This window comes from Stegostoma tigrinum, chromosome 20 (assembly GCF_030684315.1).
Source record: "Stegostoma tigrinum isolate sSteTig4 chromosome 20, sSteTig4.hap1, whole genome shotgun sequence".
Taxonomy (NCBI): domain Eukaryota; kingdom Metazoa; phylum Chordata; class Chondrichthyes; order Orectolobiformes; family Stegostomatidae; genus Stegostoma; species Stegostoma tigrinum.
The window spans coordinates 52,841,667-52,863,902 of NC_081373.1; the positions used below are offsets into that span (position 1 = coordinate 52,841,667).

At 41.1% G+C, this 22,236-nt stretch overlaps 1 protein-coding gene across 1 annotated transcript in view; it reads right to left on the reverse strand.

Moving 5' to 3' along the window:
* jmjd1cb (jumonji domain containing 1Cb) overlaps positions 1-22,236 on the reverse strand; it is a 336,894-nt gene that overhangs the window by 18,053 nt on the left and 296,605 nt on the right. The window contains exons 13-17 of the mRNA XM_048550915.2: positions 21,852-22,004; positions 19,648-19,740; positions 18,686-18,813; positions 14,818-14,929; positions 8,649-8,857 (exon numbers count right to left, since the gene is read on the reverse strand). Coding sequence (XP_048406872.1) covers positions 8,649-8,857; positions 14,818-14,929; positions 18,686-18,813; positions 19,648-19,740; positions 21,852-22,004 — 695 coding nt within the window. The remainder of the gene's footprint in view (positions 1-8,648; positions 8,858-14,817; positions 14,930-18,685; positions 18,814-19,647; positions 19,741-21,851; positions 22,005-22,236) is intronic.

Below are 22,236 nucleotides of genomic sequence, written 5' to 3' on the forward strand. Positions count from 1 at the left end.
GGGCCTAGACCCTTCATCAGAGTGGGGGATGGGGAGAGGGGTGCTGAAATAAATAGGGAGAGAGAGGGAGGCAGACCGAAGATGGAGAGAAAAGAAGATAGGTGGAGAGGAGAGTATAGGTGGGGAGGTAGGGAGGGGATAGGCCAGTCCAGGGAGGATGGACAGGTCAAGGAGGTGGGATGAGATTAGTAGGTAGGAAATGGAGATGCGGCTTGAGGTGGGGGGGGGGGGGTGGAAATAGGTGAGAGGAAGAACAGGTTAGGGAGGCAGGGGCAAGCTGGGCTGGTTTTGGGATGCAGTGGGGGAAGGGGAGATTTTGATGCCTGTGAAATCCACATTGATACCATTGGGCTGCAGGGTTCCCAAGCGGAATATGAGTTGCTGTTCCTGCAACCTTCGGGTGGCATCATTGTGGCACTGCAGGAGGCCCATGATGGACATGTCATCTAAGGAATGGGAGGGGGAGTTAAAATGGTTCGCGACTGGGACATGCAGTTGTTTATTGCGAACCGAGCAGAGGTGTTCTGCAAAGCAGTTTTATTGGGCCTCCTGCAGTGCCACAATGACGCCACCCGAAGGTTGCAGGAACAGCAACTCATATTCCGCCCGGGAACCCTGCAGCCCAATGGTATCAATGTGGATTTCACAAGCTTCAAAATCTCCCCTTCCCCCACTGCATCCCAAAACCAGCCCAATTCGTCCCCTGCCCCCACTGCATCCCAAAACCAGCTCAGCTTGTCCCCGCCTCCCTAACCTGTTCTTTCTCTCACTGATCCCCTGCTCCCACCTCAAGCCACACCTCCATTTCCTACCTACTAACCTCATCCCGCCTCCTTGACCTGTCCGTCCTCCCTGGACTGACCTATTCCCTCCCTACCTCCCCACCTATACTCTCCTCTCCTCCTATCTTCTTTTCTCTCCATCTTCGGTCCGCCTCCCCCTCTCTCCCTATTTATTTCAGCACCCTCACTCCATCCCCCTCTCTGATGAAGGGTGTAGGCCCGAAACATCAGCTTTTATGCTCCTGAGATGCTGCTTGGCCTGCTGTGTTCATCCAGCTCCAAACTTTGCTATCTTGGATTCTCCAGCATCTGCAGTTCCCATTAACTCAAATATAGTGTATTTTTGTTGTAAATGGGAAGACTGGTCTGGTGAGGGAGCCATACCTAAAACAGACTTGAGAACTGGTTAGTACTGCTGCTCCACAGTGCCAGGGACCCAAGTTCTATTCTGGCCTTGGATGACTAGTGTGGAGTTTGCACATTCTCCCTGAGAGTGTGTGGGTTTCTATCAGGTGCTGCAGTTTCCTTCCACAGTCCAAAGACGAGTAGGTTGGGTGGATTGGCCGTGCCAAATTGCCCAGTATCCAGGCATGTGCAGGCTAGGTGGATTAGTTGTGGTATATATGGACTTGTGGGGGTAAGATGGACAGTTGGGATGCTTCTTTGGAAGGTTGGTGCTGACTCAATGGGCTGGATGGCCTCTTTCTCCACTGTAGGGATCCTAAGTAATATACAAGCACACCTACTTAAATCTTTGGTTTCAAAAGAAAAAGGTGGTTTCCAATATTGCTTTTGAGCTGTTAGCAAGGCAGCCACCTTGGCCATTTCAACAATACAAAGCAGCTAGATAGAGAAAGCTCATGAAGTTTATTCCTTCCTGTTCAAGGAGAATACAACTGACTGACACATACACCCTGAGTGCCAGAGGCATGCCAGCAGACATCCCAATTAGACAAACTTGGAACTTAGACAGACTTCTGACCAGTGGGTTTGGCATTTCAAGTTGAAGACACCTACAAAAACCCTTGAGGTAATTCTCCTTGAAGAATTCAGATATTCAATATATATTTTTGAGTCCAGACGTGAATAGGGAATAAAGTGTAGCGGGGCCCAGATAGGCAGGCTTTCTGGTTGTCAACTCAGTTAGCACACATACACAGGTAGTCTGGGAAAAAACCAGAGAGGGGCAAGAGAGATGTTAAAAACTCTTGAGACAAGATGCTTGATAAGGGAAGCCACATAGAGAAAGAATAACTGTCCCTGGCTGTTAGAAAGAGAAATCTAGGTGTGAATTAGGTAGAAAACCACCATAAATGCTAACACAGTGAAAGCCAGGGCACGTAAAGTAAAACTAATGGTTCCAGAGACTCAGGCTGCAAGACCAGTGTCTGTAGTATTGACGCATCTGCTAAGGCAAGACTATTGACCAGAAAACAATCAAGAGTTTTTGTCCAAAGGCACTGCGACCAAAAACTGTTTTAAACAGCCAGAGAAAGAAATTTGCACTCTCCAAGATATTGGATGTTCACACATCTTGCTAGAGGGGGAATCAAAAGAATTTCCACCCAGAATTGAGTAAAATTTCAATGTATTGATAAGTGCTCCTTCGTTAGGGTCTATTTAAAGAGGGAACGTGTTACAAGCCAGTTTACAGTAGGTGCGGTCCCAAACATGCAAATGCTGGAGATAAATAATTTGTTCAGTAACAACTTGGTCAAAAGCAAGATATCTCCAAAGAGAAAAGGTCAGTCCAGATGGGCTGGACGGCAGGAGGAAACCATCTGTAAGCAGCAGAAAGACCAAAACTGAAAAACATTCAGAAGCCTTACACCAGGCAGTAAAACCCATGAGGTTTGAGGTCGTTCAAGGCAGGTCACTTGATTAACCAGGACTGAAGTCCAGCCAGATGTGTCAGAGAGCATCAGCAAAAAAAAAACAGGAAGAGTTAGGTCAGCAGCCATAAAAGGCAAAAGAAGGGCAAGGAATGTGACAAAAGTTGATGTGCCAGTGCCAGAGATCTAACAGTTAACTGTTACCTTCATAGAAAACTTACAACAAGACCAGAAGGGCTCTCTGACAGGTCAGGGGAAACCGACAGTGAAGTCACACTTGTGCAAGAGCCACAGACAGAACAGAAGCTGGGCATCCAATATGCAGCAGTAGCGTTTCAGGGAAAGTGGATCTAGTTGTGGAAAAACCTATTCCAGAACGAAGAGAAAATGCAATGGATTGCATCCCACAACAGACATCACTAGTGGAGACCACTGGGGTTTACCAATGTGGTAAAACAGAATGCTCACTGAGAATTCGCTTTTATCCTTCTATCTTCACTGATTGATGTCTTGAATTTCATCAAACAACCATGGATTCAGAATTTAACCTAACAACTCAGGGACTCTAAGAACTCCTTAAACTGCACATTCTTGGCCCTCTTTTTTGTTTAAGACTTTCTCCCCTTTTTAAACTTTACACATGTTTCACGTCACATCATATTACTTTTCTCAGAATTTGTAAGGAAGAAAAAAACCTCTATTTCACTCAAGACTACCCTATAATTGGATTCTTCACTCTGAGCTAATGAACTATGTTTTACAGGTATTTCTGCTATTACGCATTACGTTAACGCAAATTGACTGTAACACAATTGATGAAATAGTGAACACTGTTTGGGTAATGCAAATTTTCTGCTGTACAGGTATAGCAATTTCTCTATAATTCGATTTGCTATGGTAAGATTCTCTATAATGCAAGGTCGCGCAAGAATGCAACTACGATGTTATAGCAGAAATACGTGTATTTGAAATGCAATATAGCTGCCTGCTTAATGAATTGAAAATATTTATTGTGGCCAATTAGGTGGGTCAAAAGAGTGAAAGTGAATCCACAAACCCATCCAAGCTGATACTATTCTTTAGTTATCTTCTCTTCACCGATGAAACAGGCTTTCCATATTCACTTTATCAAGACTATTCTATTTTAAAGACTGTTAGGGAATTTCTTGACCCTCATGGGTTGTTTGCCAACAATGTTTCCCATTTCAATTCACAAAATTCTATTCTGCGTCTTCCTCACAATCCACTCAACCAATCCACTAACTTGGCTTTTGTTACGTTTACACCTTTCTTTAATATCATTTTAAAGAATATTATTGCCTGTACGTTCTCTTTCTTCTCTTATCTCCTCTGGTTTATTGAGCATTACAAGATCCCATAACGAATCTTCACTTGTTCAGCTTTTAACATATTGAGTTGTAAAGGAGAATCTGTACATCTTGTAGGATCTAGATTTCATTAACTCCTTTAGTTACCTATCAAGTTCAACTAATATAACAGGGTATTTTTTATATTCATGCCATAATCTCTCTACCTATTCTTCCTTCATTCTTGTTCTAATTTTCAGGTGGTCTGCAGACTACACCCATTGGTGTAATTGATCCTGCATTACCTTTTATCTTTGTAATGTTCTAAGATGAGACACTTGCATACCTCTATGTATGAGCAAGGAGGAGGAGGCTATTAACACCCTTGAGCTTGTTCCAACATTCTATAAGAGCTGGGCATGACTATGAGCAAGGCAGAAAAAGAAATCTAGGAGACAGTACTGCAAGAGCCTCAGTGCTTCAGCTTTATCTAACAGTTTTGAGAGTCTTGCTCTCCTCTTGCTGTGGGGACCAGATTAGGGGCTGTAAGGAAGCTGAGCAAACTGACTATCAGCAGTACAGCACAGAGAGCCATTCAGGAGTGGGGGAGGAAACAGAAATGTAGTTGTAATCAGGGATCGTATAGTCAAGTGAGTAGACACTGTTTTGTGGCCAGAAGCTAGAGTCCTGAAGGCTATGTTGCAGCCGGGGGAGAGGAAAGATCCAGTCGTTATGGTCCACATAGGTACCAATGATGCAGGTAGATTGAAGGAAGAGGTTCTACTGAGGGAATATGAGCAGTTAGGGGCTAAATTGAAAAGCAGAACCAAAAAGATCAGTCATCTCTGGATTACTACCTGAGCCGCAGGATCAACAACATTAAAAATGGTAAATTCATGGCTCAAAAGATAGGTAGGAAAAATAGGCTTGAATTCACGGGACATTCGCACCAGTACTTAGAAAACAGGGAGGTGTTCCAATGGGATGGGCTCCATCTGAATCACGTTAGTGAAATTAAGTCTATTGATATGGGTTTAAGGTAAATAGTGAAGGAGTGAGTTCAGTTGCACAGAAAACCAGAAAATGAAAGGAAGGGCAGAATGTGTGACTGTCATAATGCACCAAGGAAATATAAAACTATAAAAAAAGTGTGACAATAGAACAAACTTAACGGGATGAAGCATTTCAAGTAAGGCAGGAGAACTGACTGTGCTAATTGAAATAAATAAATATGATCTCATGGCCATAACAGAAGCATGGTTACAAGGAGATAAAAAATGGGAATTTAATATGGAGGAATATTTGTCCTTTCAGAAAGGTGATGGCACTGAAGAGATGATCTAGGCTCGGATGAAATATGTCAATTCTGACAGAGGGAAAATACAGCAATGGAACGAAGACATTGGTACAAGCAGTGTTCAGACCCCCAAATGTAGCCCTCTGTTGGAAAAGTTATAAATCAACAAATAATAGGAGCATATAAAATGGACAGAGCAATAATCGTAAGTGACTTTAATTGACTTGTTGATTCAGTTAATAAACTGGAAAGGAGAACTACGACCACAAATTAATAGAATGCATTAGAGATCATTTCCTAGATCAACAGGTCTTAGAGCCAACAAGGGAACAGGTTATCTCAAATCTAGTAGTCGGTAATGAAGCAGGTTTAATAAATGACCTCAGAGTAAAAGATCCCCCAAAAGATCGTTATCAATAGCATAAGAGAATTTAATACTTATTTGAGAGGTAGAGAAACTTGGCCCAGAAACATCTGTGTTTAACTTAAATATGGGGAATTAAATGAAATGATGAAAGAGTTAGTTATATTGAACTGGTCGGATAGATTAGCAGGAATGACAGTAAGCATGCAGTGGCAGACATTCAAGGAGGTAATCTGTGACTGTCAGTAAGAAGAAATTTTCTAAGAGAGGGATAAACCCAACCAAGGAATTTAAGGAGAGTATTAAATTGAAAAAGAAACACGTTAAGGAGGCAAAAGTCAATAAAGGCCCTGAAGCCTTGTATAAATTCAGATTCCAGTAAAGGAGGACTAAAAGATAATAAAGAATGTGAAAATAAACTATGAGGGCAAACTAACGAGGAGTACAAAAATTGACAATAAGACCTTCTTTAAATATATAAAAAGGAAGAATGGTCAAAGTGAACATAGGCCTCATAGCAAATAAATGAACTGGGGAGACAGTTATCGGGAACATGGTGGAGAAGTTACACAAATATTCTGCACCAGTCTTTATGGTGAAAGACACTGCAAACATACCATTAATACTGAAGAATATGGGGGAGGAATTAAGTCCACACTAGAGAAGCAGTATTTGACAAATCAATGAGGCTAAAGACGTTAATTCTCCAGGCCTTGATGGCTTCCATTCTAGGATCTCAAAAGAGGTTGCCTCAGAGAAAGTGGCTGTAGTTTTCCAAAAATCCTTGGATTCTGGAGAAGTACCGAAGAACTGGAAAACTGCTGTGCTACATCCATATTCAAAAAATGGAGGGAGGCAAAAAGCAGGTAACTATAGACCTCAACTATTAGCCTATCTTGTTGGTAGGTAACTAGTAGCCTAAGAGATAACAAGAACTGCCAGTGCTGGAGTGAGAGGTAACACAGCATGGAGCTGGAGGAACACAGCAGGACAGGCAGCAGAGGAGCAGGGAAGTTGATGTTTCGGTCAGGACCCATCTTCAGAAATGGGAAGGGGGAAGGGAGCTCAGAAATAAAGAGCGAGGAGGGGTGGGGCTGGGGAAGGTAGATGGTATAGTGTTGGATGAGTACACGTAGGAAGTGGTGGGGATTGGTCAGCGAAGTAGGAGGGGAGGATAGGTGGGTGAGAAGATGGACAGATTGTGTCAGGTCAAGGAAACAGGGATAGGAGGGAGGGTTTGACATAGGATGAGGCTGGGGTTGGGGAGATTCTAAAACAGGTGAAATCTATGTTTAGGCTGTTGGGCTATAGCCTCTCAAGGCAGAATATGAAGTGCTGCTCCTCCAGTTTGCAGGTGGTGCTGTTGTGAGACTGGAGGCAGCCCAGGATGGATATGTCACTGAGGGAGTGGAGGTGGGGGGGATTGAAATGATTCGTGACTGGAAGGTGTTGTCGTTTGTCACAGACAGAGCATTGATGGTCTACAAAACAGTCTCTGAGTCTCCGCTTGACTACATCAGGAGCAGCGGATGCAGGTGCATTTCTGTGCGGTGTGTGTGTGTGTTTGTGTGTGTTTGTGTGTGGGGGGGGGGGGGGGCAGTGTGTGTGTGAGTGAGAGAGAGGGGGCAGTGGTCGTGGTTGTAGGGAAAGGTGCCGAGGTGGTGGAGTTGGTGGGGAGTGGATGAGGGAGTCGTAGACAGCACGGTCCCTACAAAAGGCAGATGGGGTAGGGAGGGAAATATGTTTTTGGTTGTGGGATTGGATTGTAGGTGGCAGAAATTGCAGAGAATGATATGATGGATGGTTGGTGACATGATATGTGAGGACAAGGGGGAATTCTGCCTTTATTTTTGTTGGGTGGTGGGGATGTGAGGGCAGAAGTGCAGGAAACACGAGAGATGCGGTTCAGGGCATTTTCAATCACAGGGGGTGGTGTGTGGAGTTACAATCCTTGAAATTGGAAGGCATCTGGATGTGCAGGAGTGGAATGCCCCATCTTGGGAGAAGATGCATGAAGGATAAATAAAAAGAAAGTGGCCTTGAAGCTTACATTGTAACACCATTAACGTCCTCTACATCAGTGAAACCAATCATAGACTCAGAGGCAGTTTTGTAGAACATCTGCGGTCTGAATGTGACAAATGACAACACATTCTTGTCACCAATCATTTTAAATCCACCTCCTCTCCCTTGTGACTTGTCCATCCAGGGCCTCCTCCAGCGTCACAATGGCACCATCGGCAAACTGGAAGAGCAATACCTCATATTCTGCCTTGGGAGCCTACAGCCCAATGGCCTAGACATGGAATTCAACAGTTTTAAAATCTCCCCACCGCCAGCCTCATCCCATGACCAACTCTCCCTCTCATCCCCATCTCCTTGACCTGACACAACCTGTCCACCTTCTCTCCCACCTATCCACCTCACTAACCAAGCCCCACCACTCCCTATCAGCACTCACCTATCACCTTCCCACCTATCTTCCCCAGCCCCACCCCTCCTCTCTCGCTCTGTTTGAGCTCCCTTCCACCTCCTCATTTCTCAAGAAGTGTCCTGACACGAAATGTCAATTTTCCTGCTCTTATTATTATCTTAACACCTATTGTTGGAGAAGTACTGGAATCAATTATGAAGGAAATTATAGCAGAACACTTGAAATTCATAATCTATCAAGCAGGCTCAACTTGGCTTTATCAAAGGGAAATTGTAGTCTGGCTAATTTATTTGAGTTTTTCGAGGAAGTATCAACCAAAGTGGATACAGGGAAACTAGATGTGTGCATATGGACTTTCAGAATTTGTCTGACAAGACACCTCACAAACAGTTAAGTTATAAGAGGCCACAGAGCTGGAGATAGCATATTGACATGGATAGGAAATTTGCTCATCAGAAGGAAACAGCAAGTGGTGCTGACAGGTTCTTTTTCACATTGGCAAGTTGTAACCAAAGGGATCAGTGCTGTGATTGTGACTGTTTCCACATTTATTAATGGCTTGGCAAAAGGAAGCAAATGTACTACAGAAAAACAAACTCATGAACCACTGCATTATAAAGTTCAATACTTACATGCGTTCCTGCAGAAAAGACTGGGGCAAAGGCAATGCCAGCATCAGTGGAGCCTAACTGCAATTTTCCAGCTGTTGAGGTAAGCAAATCTCGTAGAGTCGAGCCATGTTCATTACTGACACACACTGCTGTAGTCTTGCAATCTTCTGTTTTATCAATCTGGCTTAGTTTAATCTTTACTGCCTTGGACACAGGTAACTCTTTGGTTTCTACAAACAAACCAAAAAGGAAAAAAAAGATAATACCAGAACAAGGAAACAGATTCAAATAACTTCATGTGTAGAATTATTAAAACAAACCGACAGTCATAATTAAACTTCACTGATAATGTGCATTTGATTTTGCAGATTTATAGACAATTAGTTTTCCTGCTGGACAGCCTATCCCATTTTATACTAATGTAAGATTATCAGCTAAAATAGAACATCTCTTAAAAAGTGGTTAGAGACAGCAAATATTCATGCAGTAAACAGCAAGCCCTGAACTGTGTAGCCACTACCAGAAATCAGACAGATAAGGAAAACTGAGGTGTGGCATCACAGGAAGCAGGTCAGTGATGGCCTGGTGAGCATTTCCTATTTATCTAAACAAATGGCTTTTAGTCGACTAAGAACATTTTAGAAACTATAAGAATACAATTACTGGCAAGACTAGAAACATGAATTTACTTATTTTCCTGATTACATGTTACGAATTAACTGTAGTACTCATGGTGATACACAGCAGGATGTAGGTATTTATGGACCTAAGTGAGGTCCAAGGCAAACACATTTGTAGTGAGTGAGTGCGGCTTCAGGACTTTCGGGCCAGTCACTAAGCTAGAAGCCGAACGTCTGACTGTTACACAGAGAGGGGAAGGGTACTTTGGGATATTTAGTTCCCTGGTGGTCACTTCCTTTAGGTTTGTTTTTATTTTGATTTGCTTCATGATCAGGGACACAAGTGAATGCAAATACAAGGATCAAGAAGGTATAAGTGAATGAGCCTCAACTATGGCATTTACCCATTGTCTGAGGTCCCTGCAGTCAGTATGGATGAAATTGGGGGCTGCAGGATGAATGATCAAGATTCCAAGGGACTAGATGACTTCTTTTTTGGTTTTTTTTTGGGGGGGGGGCTTAAGAATATATTGGTAGAAGGACGCAATGTAGTTAGAGTAATAGATACCGTTCTAACAGCTGAGAGCAAGAATCCAGAAGATGTGTAATATGCCTGCTGCCTTTTGCTCTGGGGTTAGAAAGGACCTTGCAGTATGAAGGGAAGGATCCAGTTGTTATGGGCCTCATAGGTACCAATGACGTTGATAGAACTGTGAAAGAAGGTTCTACTGGGACTGTGTGCAGCTGAAGGCTAAATTAAAAACCAAAACCACGGAAGTTAACTTCTGGGTTATTAGTGGAGACACGAGCAAAATAAACATAAGATAAATAAGATTTGGCAGTAAATGCACGTGGGAAAAATGAATTTGGACTCATGGGGCAGTGGCACCAGCACTGGGGAAAGCAAGAGCCGCATCGTTAGGATGGTCTTCTCCTGAATCATGCTGAAACCAGTGTAATGGTAACTCATATAACTAGGACAGTAGAGGTGGTGTTAAAATAAATAGTGGGAGAAAGGAATCAAGTGAGGGAAGATGTAATGAATTGAAAAGAGAGGAAAAGGCAAGTGTGCAAGGTAGCAATAAGAGAACTGAATTAGAGCATGTCAATGCACAAAGCTAGAGAGTACAAAATTTGCAAAAAGACAGAACTGAACTCTGTGTCTAATATGCGTAACAATTAAATAACAATGTGCATTTGTAATAAAATGGATAAACTGATGGCTCAAATAGGTAATATGTATGATCTGATAGCTGTAACATGGCGACAAGATTTAAAAATAAAGCTGGCACCCTTAATATTGATGGGTGTATGACATTTCAGAAGGGCAGAAAGCTAGGAAAATGCAGAGAGATAGCTCTCAATTATGACGATATTACTGCAATAGAGTGAAATGCTGTTTTTTTTTAAATCAAGATGTAAAATTGGTTTGGGTAGAGGTAAGAAAGGGTAAAGCTAAGTCACTTGTGGAATTATTGTGTAGACTCTCAAACACTAAATGTGCTATAGAATGGAGCAAACAGGAAGAAATAATGGGGGATAGTATGTAAGGTACAGTGATAATCCTGGGTGATTGCAGTCTACCTAAGCAATGGATGAATCAGATTTACAAATGTAGTCTTGAAACTATGTTAATAGCATTTTCCAGACAGTGTTTTACCGCAGTATATTTTACAGCCAACCAGAAAGCAGACTCTTCCAGCTCTGGTAATGTGCAATGAGACATAATTAATTAATTAATGGCCTCTTAGTACAGGCAGTGAGCATAAGATGACTGAATTTCACATCCAATTTGAGATTGTCAGAACATTGGATAGAAAAAAACAGTAAAGAACAAATAAACAAAGAGAAATGATCGTAAAAGCTAAAGTTAGGTAGAACTGTGAAAATGGATACTAAGAGATAACAAGGCATAGAGCTGGATGAACACAGCAGGTCCAGCAGCACAGGAGGAGAGCTGACGTTTCGGGTCTGGACCTGAAACATCAGCTTTCCTGTTCTTCTGATGCTGCTTGGCCTGCTGTGTTCATCCAGCTCTACAACTTGTTATCTCAGATTCTCCAGCATCGACAGTTCCTACTATCTCTGTAACAAAATGGATAATAAATCTTCTATTGGTAATTAAAAAGGAGAAGAGTTCTGGATGTGAGTTTGCTCGCTGAGCTGGAAGTCACCATTCTAGGTAACATCATCAGTGAGCCTCCGACAAAGCACTGGTGTTATGTCCCGCTTTCTATTTATCTGGTTAGGTTTCCTTGGGTTGGTGATGCCATTTCCCGCGTTGGTGATGTCATTTCCTGTTCTTTTTCTCAGGGGATGGTGGATTGGCTCCAAATCAACGTGTTTGTTGATGGAGTTCCGGTTGGAATGCCATGCTTCTAGGAATTCTCGTGCGTGTCTCCGTTTGGTTTGTCCTAGGATGGATGTATTGTCCCAATCAAAGTGGTGTCCTTCCTCATCTGTACGTAAGGATACGAGTGATAGTGGGTCATGTCGTTTTGTGGCTAGTTGATGTTCATGTATTCTGGTGGCTTCAGAAAGCTCGCCACCAGGATACATGAACATCAACTCGCCACAAAACGACATGACCCACTATCACTCGTATCCTTACATACAGATAAGGAAGGACACCACTGTGATTGGGACAATACATCCATCCTAGGACAAGCCAAACAGAGACACGCACAAGAATTCCTAGAAGCATGGCATTCCAACCGGAACTCCATCAACAAACACATTGATTTGGAGCCAATCCACCATCCCCTGAGAAAAAGAACAGGAAATGACATCACCAACGCGGGAAATGACATCACCAACCCAAGGAAACCTAACCAGATAAATAGAAAGTGGGACATAACACCAGCGCTTCGTCGGAGGCTCACTGATGATGTTACCTAGAATGGCGATGAAACGTCTGAAAACTAACCTTCCAGCTCAGCGAGCAAACTCGCAATCTTCTCAAAACTCGCAAGGAGAAGAGTAACAGAAGTGAATGTTGGTCCTCCAGAGATTTGGGAAATTGGAGTTGGGAACTAAGGAAATGGAAGATCAATCAAATAGATATTTTGCATGTCATCTATGCGGAGGATAGAATATCCCAGAAATAATTATAAATGAAGACATAAATACGAAGGGTTCAACTTAAAACCATTACAATCACTGGGTAATGGGTACTGACCAAACCATTAGAATTAAAAGTTAACAATTTCCTCAGTCTTGATCGTTCAGGAATCATTGGAGTCACAGATAGTCGCAGGGGAACTGACAGCATTGTTACTTAGTTTGCGAATGACATAAAAATAACTGGAAGGACAGACAGAGTTGAGGAAGCAGGAATTAGACAGTCTAGGAGAGTGGGAAAAGAAGTGTCAGCTGGAAAACAATGTGGGAAAGTGTAAAGTTGTACTTTGGTAGGAAGAATGGTGACTTAGGTTATTTTCTAAATGGGAAAACGATTCAGAAATCTGAAGAACAAAGGAGTTTAAGGAGTTCTAGTTCAGGATTCTCTGAAGGTTAACATGCAGATTCAATCAGCATTTAGGAAGGTGAATGCAACGTTAGCATTCATTGCAAGAGAGCTAGAATACAAAAGCAGGGATGTGCTGCGAATGATGTATGTGGTTTTGGTCAGACAGAATGTGTAATATTGACAGCAGTTTTGGGCCTTGTATCTCAGGAAAGATGTGCTGGCCTTAAAGGTGTCCAAGAAAATTTACAAGAATAATGCTGGGAATGAAGGGCTTGACATATGAGGAGCAATTGAAAATTCTGAGTATATAGTTGATGGAGCTGGAAGGAGAGGGGATCTCTTTGAAACTTGGACAGTACTGAGGGGTGTAGATAGAGTGGACGTGGAGAAGATGTCTCAATTGGCAAGCGAGACTAGGACCTGAGGGCAAAGCCTCCGAGTGAAGGGATGACCCTTTAGAAAGGAGATGAAGAGGAATTTCTTCAGCTGATGGTGAATCTGTGGAACTCATTGTCACAGAAGGCTGTGGAGGCAAACTTATTCAGTGTATTTAAGAGAAAGATAAACAGGCTCTTGATTAGTAAACCAATCAAAGGTTAAAGGGAGAAAACATGAGAACAGGGTTGAGGAATATACCATCCATGATTGAATGGCGGTGCAGACTCAATGGGTCAAATGATCTAATTCTGCTCCAATATCTTATGTCTCATTGTTTTATAGTCTTAAAAGTGGGAAAATCTTACAAATTTATGGAAGGATTTGAGCACAGCAGGATAAGAAATATGACACTAGTGAGTAATGAATATGGACTGGGAAAGAAAAAGGAAAAGGAAAATTAATGATCAAATCCACAACCTGTTTTTTTTTCAGCTGGTATTCTTATCTCTATTAAGGAGGTAACAGGGGTTCAACCCAACCATTTGTGGACACAAAGTTGGCCAAATTTGTCATCTAAATAAGCAGCAAACTTCAACATGGGATTATTCAAATAGAATTAACCCCAAGGTTCTCGTAAGAATTTTTTTGTCTAAACTATCAGAATCAAATATTGATCAATAGCTATTCAGCATATTCTAAAACTTCAATTCCACATAATGCACTTTGAAACACATTTAAAGGTAGTTTCAAGGTTTGAAGGAACATATTACATTGAACAAACTTTCACATTCAACATTGGATCACAACCAGAGCTTCCAGTTTTCAGATACAGGGTGCAGACGATGATGTCATGTAAAGGTTCTTTAGATCCATATTTTATTTCTTGACTGGGCTGCTAACAACTCCTTTTCACCTTACTCAATCATACCTTATTTTGTTTAATCATTCACGTCTTCAAATTTATCACTGATCTAACCTACTGTTTGTGCCTCCAAACACACTCTGCTACTGGATGTACTTAAAGCCTAATGCATGTATGTGACTTTCCAGTTCTTAAAAGGCAGAAATCTGAACTTGTAACTCTCCACAGATGCTGCCTGATTTTGAGTGTTTCCAATATCATCAGCTGGTATTTCAGATCTCCACATCATCTGCAGTATTTTGTCTTACACAAATCTCACTCTTCTTTGTTTAATAACAAATAATTTCACAGCTCAGAAAGAGCCTTGTATAATTGCTTGGCATGCATATACTGAAACCTAATTAGGCTGCGTGCTTTAATTGGGACAGGAAAAATCAACATGTTATAAATACAGTTTGGGAACTTAATATGAACAATTTTGTTCAGAACTTGAAATGCCCTCAAATGACATTAATTTAGCAGTATGGAGCAGGATTTGTTTCAAGCTTTGAGAAATTGGGAAAATGGTAAAAAGGAAGCCCCCTTTGGGTTTGAGAGTGATGCCCACACAAAAACGTTCCACAAGAGCTTAAGCTTAGCTAATACAATTGGTATGGAAGCAACGAATAAGAATTTCAACTTTGATCCTTTTGTGGTATTGAAACTCTCTAGCTATGATTTTGGTTGTCAGAAGAGAAGACAAGTCTTGACCAAATTTTTGTATTTTTATTGTGTACCTTTTACCTTTCCTTTCTTCTTTGGCTTTCTGTTCCACTAGGTCTGTCAAACAGTATAGAGGAGAATCGGATGGTGCAAACTTACTTTCAGTAGTGATGTCCTTCTGAGGGCTGTTGGAACTACCATTGGTCTTTGCATTCTCACATGCAGAGGGCTGTTTAGCCATTGAGATGATGGTATTCTGATTTAGGATGCTCTAGAATCAAGCAATAAAAGGTGACAAGAAATAAGAAACTAACTTAAAAATTGTATGAAAAATTAGTTTAGACATTTAGCACTTAGGGAGACAGACTGTCAATTTCAAGGGCGGGGACTCTCAGAGAACAGTATCAACAGCCAAATTCGCTGCACGTCATTAGCGCTGCTGCATGGGAAAGGAGATATGCGTGGGAAGACTGAAGTAAAAGGGGGATTCGATTGTGTGGAGAATAGATAGACATTTCTGTGGCCCCAAAATAGAAGTGTCAAGGATTTCATAGAATAGCAACAGGATATCCTGGAATAGGAGAGTGAACAGCCAGTGGTCCAAGTACATCTCAGTACCAACAACACGGATGAGAAAAAGGGCTAAAATCCTAAAAGCAGAATATAAGGAGAGTTATGAATCAAGTTGAAGAGCAGGGCCTCAAGGGTGGTGATCTCAGAACGGCATCCAGTGCCACATGCTAGTTGGAGAAGAAATTGCAGGATATGACAGATGAATATGTGGCTCGGGAAACTATACACAGGGGAAGGTTTCAGATTCTTAGGACATTGGGATCGGTTCTGGGGGAACCGGCGCAAAATGGATTGGTTGCATCTGGGCAAAGCCAGGACTGATGTCTAGGGGAAGTATTTGTATGTACAGCTGCAGAGGTCAGAAATAAAATGGCAGCGGGATAGGAATGTATACAGGGAACTGGGGAGAAGGAAGCAAGGTCAAATCCAAAAGACAGATCAGAAATATGTAAAATGACAGGCAGAGAATTGAAGGGCAGGAATCAAACAGGGCTTCACTGGAAAATGATGCAAACAGGATTAAGAATGTTAAGAAGACAAGCCTTAAGGCCTTGTGTGTTAATGCATGGAGGATTTGCAATAAAGTGGATGAATTATTGTGAAAATAGATTTAAACAGGCATGATATAGTTGGGATTACAGAGACGTAGCTCCAGGGTGACCAGCAGTAGGAAGTAACTATCCAGGGGTATCCAATTTTTCGGAAGGACAAAGAAGAAAAGGATATTTAATAGCATTGCTAGTTAAAGAGGAAATTGTGAGGAAGGATATTAACTCCAGTGAAGTGGAGTCTGTATAGGTAGAATTTAAAAGCACAAAGGGACAAAACCAGTAGAGGGAATTATATGTGAGCAACTGGGAATTCAGAAGCAGGGCTCATAGTCTCAGGACATAAGGTAGACCATTCAGCACTGAGATAAACAGAAATGTCATAACCCAGTTAATACCGAGCCTGTGGAATTCTCCGCCACAAAATGCGGTTGAGATCAGAACATTGAATGGTTCCAAAGTGTTAGATATAATTCTTAGTGTTAAAACAAACAAATGACATGGGGAGAAAGTGGGATTGGGTTACTGAGTTGGAAAATCAGCAATGATTATATTGAATGGCAAAGCACACTCCTCGAGCTGAATGGCCGACTCCTGCTCCAATTTTTTTTCCCCAAGCAAAATATTTATAACTTGCACATTTTCCATCACCCATTAAGAATTAGGAACATATACACAAATCATGTGGATGAGAAGAGAAATCACCCAACCTCTACAGTCTCGTAACTAGTATCCTTGGATAGAACAGCTGGTGGTGATAGTTGTGCAGGGAAACAAACAGGTCAGTTATCCAGTACTCCCAATTTATTAAAATATCTTGAGCAAATTTGGGTGAATCCAACAATCATGAGGATTTAGCAGAGAGCATTCACCACCATGTGGGCTCCTGCAGATAAACAGTGCACTTAACTTGGCAAAAGTAATTAGATCATGTATATATTTAGGGGGAGATGGTGGTGATGTCACTGGACTAGTGATCCAAAGACTCAAGACAACTGTTTTGAGGAGACAAATTTCAATCCAACCACAGCAGTTGGTAGAGTGTCAAGTCAATTCATAAAATCTGAAAATGAAAGGCAGTCTCAGTAATGGTGACCACACAACTATCATCAATTGTCTTAGAAATCCATCTAGTTTCTAATGTCCTTTAGAAGGAAATCGACCATCTTTTCTGGAGTCATAAATATTTGGCTCACTCTCAATTGCTTCTCTGACATAGCTGAGCAATATATTCAGTCCAGGGTTAAGTTAGGGATTGGTAGCAAATGGAGAGGGTGGTGGTGTTCGGACAAGTCCTGAGTCCACATGTGCCTCAAAATCCAATCTTCCAAATTGCGGCCCACTCTGTTAATTGAGCTTGTCTGTCTGGTGCAGGTACGGTAGCTCACTTAGCACTGCTGCTTCACTGCACCAGGCACCCAGGTTCAATTCCACACTTGGGTCATTGTGCAAACTCTGCACAAACAACCATTCTCCACATGTCTGTGGGGTTTCCTCTGGGTGCTCTGGTTTACCCCAACATAGTCCAAAGATGTGCAGGTTAGGTGGATTGGCCATACTAAAATTCACATAGTGAACAGGGATGTGCAGGCTAGGTGGATTAATCATGGGAAATGGAAGCTTACAGGGCCTGAGTGTGATGCTCTTCAGAGGGTCAGTGTGGACTTGATGGGCCAAATGGCCTGCCTCCACACTGTAGGGTTTCTATGATTCTATGGAGCGTGTGAAACTGCCACTTATCTGCCTCTGTTGCTGTTCCATTTGAAGACTTTCTACTGTAGTTCCAGTAGCAGGCACTGTTTTCATTGACATCAGTAGATCTGAAGACATACTGGCTGTCTGACTGAGTGGCAGCTCTTTGAGGTGGGACTTACTCCCATATGCAGCAGAAGCCACAATCTCAGATATGCTTAATGGCTGTAAAATACAGTTCAAGCTTTGTTGACTAGCAGAAGCCGGCTTCAAATTTTAAGATATTGTCATTGTCTGGACATGCTGCAAATTACCCTCACATTTTCCACTTCAAATCTACCAACTTGCCAGGTGAACTGTTCTTGTTTTCCAATTGACCTAAGGATAGCATCCTCAATGATGGTCATTTCTTCTGTCCACAATGTCCTCGCTACCACTGTCGACCAGGCAAACATTTGTATCAGGAGCCTGTCCTTTAATCCAATGTCCCTATTGTTTAGTTGCTAAGTGTTGTGTGGGAGAACCACCATACAAATTGGAAAGGGTGGAATTAATTGTTTTCCACAACTACATCAGTATCAAAAACAAAACAATGGAAAGTATAAGCATTCGCTGTGTCATACCCAGTAATCTATGACCTAAAGTCTTTGATTTTATGAACATCATCATTTCCAGCAATGCAAGTCAAGGCACATTCACATGTAGATGCATGTGGTGTTGCTGCATCCATGTCTACGCTGCCCAGAAACAAACACTTCAAAACTTTAGACTTAAGAACTGTTCTCTTCATCTGCCAACTTGGCCACATGAAGGCAAATTTGAGGAACTTGGAATAATATTCATTTTTGGAAGTATATTTTCAAACGTAATCTTTGAGAACAGCAAAGTTCTTGCAGTATCCATCTTCCTGGTTAGATTGAATCCATTCTATCTATAGCTAGTGAGAGTACTGCAGTTTATTTACATTTGCAAATAACACTATTACAAGGAGAGGATCTGATTATAGCTCACATGATTGTTACATCAATAACTCTAAAATAACTGCTAGAATCTGTGCCTGCCAAGATGCTTTCCCATTCTGTTCTAAGCTCCCACAAGGTTAGAGGGAATACTTGATGTTACTCATATATAATGCCTGAATTTTAGCAAGCTGAATACTACAACCAAATGCTACTTGAAGCTAAGCTCATTAGTTGGTCACATATTTACTATACCTGTGAAACCCCATTAGTTGTGCAGAGTTTGGCAATTTGCATACTTTGTTCACTGGTAGAAGGATCATGTGGAGCAATTCCCCAGCTAGCTTTGAAGGAACGCATCATCTCTCCAATATCAGTTAAGACTAAAATAAAGAAAACATATTATCATTTAGTGTACCCATTGCCTAAAGCAGGAGGAGGTATTTGCATCAGCAAAAAAATGAATCAGGTAACAAGCTTCGTTATATAACCTGTCAAAAGCCAAAGCCTTCCCTAGTCCTAGAGAACAATTGGCAGCTCTTTCATTAAAAAGAGGTGACTTATGGTGAGTTTATTCTGAGAATAACCAGGCCTCAAGGAGCAAGGATGAGAAGGAAGGGTCTTCATGGTGTCCTCAGTCAGTATGGGAACAACACCTGAGCTGCGACACATTGTTCAATATCTTTTCATAAATACAATTACTTCACACTGCAGTCTTTCTAGTGCGAAACAACACTTTTCCAATAAAATGGGTATTTATTTTTCAAAGATAACAAGGTGTAGAGCAGGATGAACACAACAGGCCAAACAGCATCAGAGGAGTAGGAAAGCTGACGTTGAGCCCAGAAGGGTCTGAAGAAGGGTCCAGAGGCCCAAAATGTCAGCTTTCCTGTTCCTCTGATGCTGTTTGGCCTGCTGTGTTCGTCCAGCTCTACACCTTGTTATCTCAGATTCTCCAGCATCTGTAGTTCCTACTATCTCTGTTCGTTTTTCAAACTGCCTTTAGCGCTTTAAGTATTCCCTATAGATTGTGCCTGGCTATGGAACAATCTTCCTACATTACAAAAGAGATAAAAACACACAAAATAATTCACGCGAATTTTGTTTTTAAAAACCTTCATGCTTACACCCTTGTTGTGTAAGTTACAGTATGTGTAATTACATTTTGATCAAATTTGAGCAAAATAATCCCAAAATACACCATTGCAGAATCTTACCAGTACTAGGGATAATCTGTGTGGGCATGAGGTTCTTTGTATCATGAACTTGACCTTTGACACACTTTAACCAGACATAAAGTTCCTTATTGGCTACAAACACAAAACAAGACAAATATATTTATTGATACTTGTTAGAATTATCTTTGATGCAACAGAAAATCTAACATGGAGAAGTAACAATCACGACATTTGCATCACTGATGAATCTGCATTTGGAAAAAGGAAAACAGCAAATGTTTCATGTAAATCCAAGAATGGATTTCCTTGGAGCATAAACATAGAAGTTACAACATAATATTAAACTCTGTGTCTTAAAGAGTTCTTAAAATTTACCTTGGAAAAAAGCGAAACTCGATGGTTCTAACCAATATCTACCCATTATGATTCAAGCATTATTTATATAATGGGGTCATTTTCAGCCAACATTTTTTCATTAAAGAACAGAAAGTGCCTTTACACTATATATTCCCCATACATATTACTTCAATACAATCCGAAAACATAACTATATGGAGCACATGGTTGTAAATATATAGTGACAGATAGAATGGGAGAATCCCAGATTTCTTAAAAATTCATTAATGGGATGATGGTGTTGCTAGCTAGGCAGCATTTACTGCCCATCCCTAATTGCCCAGAGGGCAGTTCAGAGTCAACCACATTGCTGTGGGTCTGGAGTCACATCTAGGCCAGACCAGGTAAGGATGGCAGTTTCATTCCCTAAAGGACATTAGTGAACGAGGTGAGCTTTTCTAACAAGTGACAATGGATTCATGGTCATCATTAGATTCTTAATTCCAGATGTTTTATTGAATTCAAATTCCGCCATCTGCTGTGGTGGGATTTGAACCCAGGTCACCAGAACGTTATCTGGGTCTCTGGATTAACAGTCCAGCGATAATACCACTAGGCTATTGCCTCCCCTACCAAAGAAATGAAGATGCCAAAACATTTCAACTGACGTCACACAGGTTTGCACATCCAACCCCGTGTGCCACTGTAAGCTAGACTGAATAGCACAATGGACCTTTGTGTGATGTACAAATCTGCAGCTCAGCTGCAGAAATAGGTCAGGCCCTGACCACGTAAATTAAATAAATGTGTACATTGCATCTGTGGTAAAGTCATTAAGCAAAATAGATGTTGCCAACTAGACTGGAGAAAATATGCTAAAGAGAGAAAATCTTACAAAATGTCATTACTGATTAAGCAACTCAGAATTCTAGATGTTAGAAAGAAAGAAAAAAATGTCCAACAATATTGGGTTGGGTACTGCAATAGATTACCACTTTGTCCTAAATTTGACAAAATTAGTTACATTAAACTTGTAGAAAGTGAATATGTATTGATGTAGCTTTCCATGTCCTCAGAATACCCCAAATCCTTCACGCACCTGTCCCCTTTGAAGTGCACTCATGACAGTAATATAAATAGACAGATACTTTTTACATAGCAAGATGTCACAAGAAGCAATGAGACCGTGACTAAATAATCTTTTTTGATAATGTTCGTTAGAAGTTACAATTTTGGCCAGGATTGAGGAACTGCTTGGAGTAAATGTCAACCATGCAAACCATGTTGTCAACTGTATTTACAATTTACCGTTATTTTAAAGGAAAGTGAAGAAACTGAAAATAACAGTATTTAATGAATTTGTGGCAGATGCAGTAAAATGAAGTTTATAAAGACCAAAGAATAGTCACATAATTGTTACAACTTTAACTCTGTTTCATTCTCCACAGATACTGCCACACAGTTTCTTCAGTATTTACATTTCTATGAAAGTGAATCACAAAACATTCCCTTTTAATCAATACTGGATTCCACTGACCATAAGCAAGAGCATTTTAACGGGTGGATTGAAGATGAATGCTGCACTATATCTTAAGGTTTGAACAGGCATTTCAATTGCATGGCACATTTTCACACATTTTGGCGTAATTTTGAAAACTGCACTGGAACCATGGTTTTCACACATGGGTGATACTGCAGACTAATCAATACATTAATTCATTTAATTCAGGGAATTATGAAGCAACTAGAGAGCAAAATAGTACATGTGAAAAAGTGAAAATTCACAAAACTTTTCACGCCAGTTAGCAGAGAGTATTCTGGGGCTGACATTGAATACAGCTGAAACTGAACAGTGTGTGAACATAGCCTGTATTTTGTTTTATCCACAGATCAATTCAGAAACTGACCTTTAGAACCTCTTCTTCCCCTTGCTTCATAGCAGTCCAAACAGACCACAAATCCACATTTCTGGCAAACCCAATGCATGTTAAACAATGTGGCTTCACATGCATCACACATTTCCTGAACTCCTTTTACTGCTCTCTTCCAGGCTATTTTGGCTGAAACACAAAACAAACACTGTTACTGTATACTGAAACTTTCAGTTAATAGGGGAAAGTTCACCAGTTTCGATTGCTTTTTGCAGCAGTTTACACTACACTATGTTCAAAACTAACAACCAGACAAGGTATGAACTGTTGTATGAAAAGTATGCACGTTAAACATTCTGGAAAATGTTAGAAATGTTGAGACGTAAATTCTGGCAACCAGAAAAAATACAACAGGGCACTT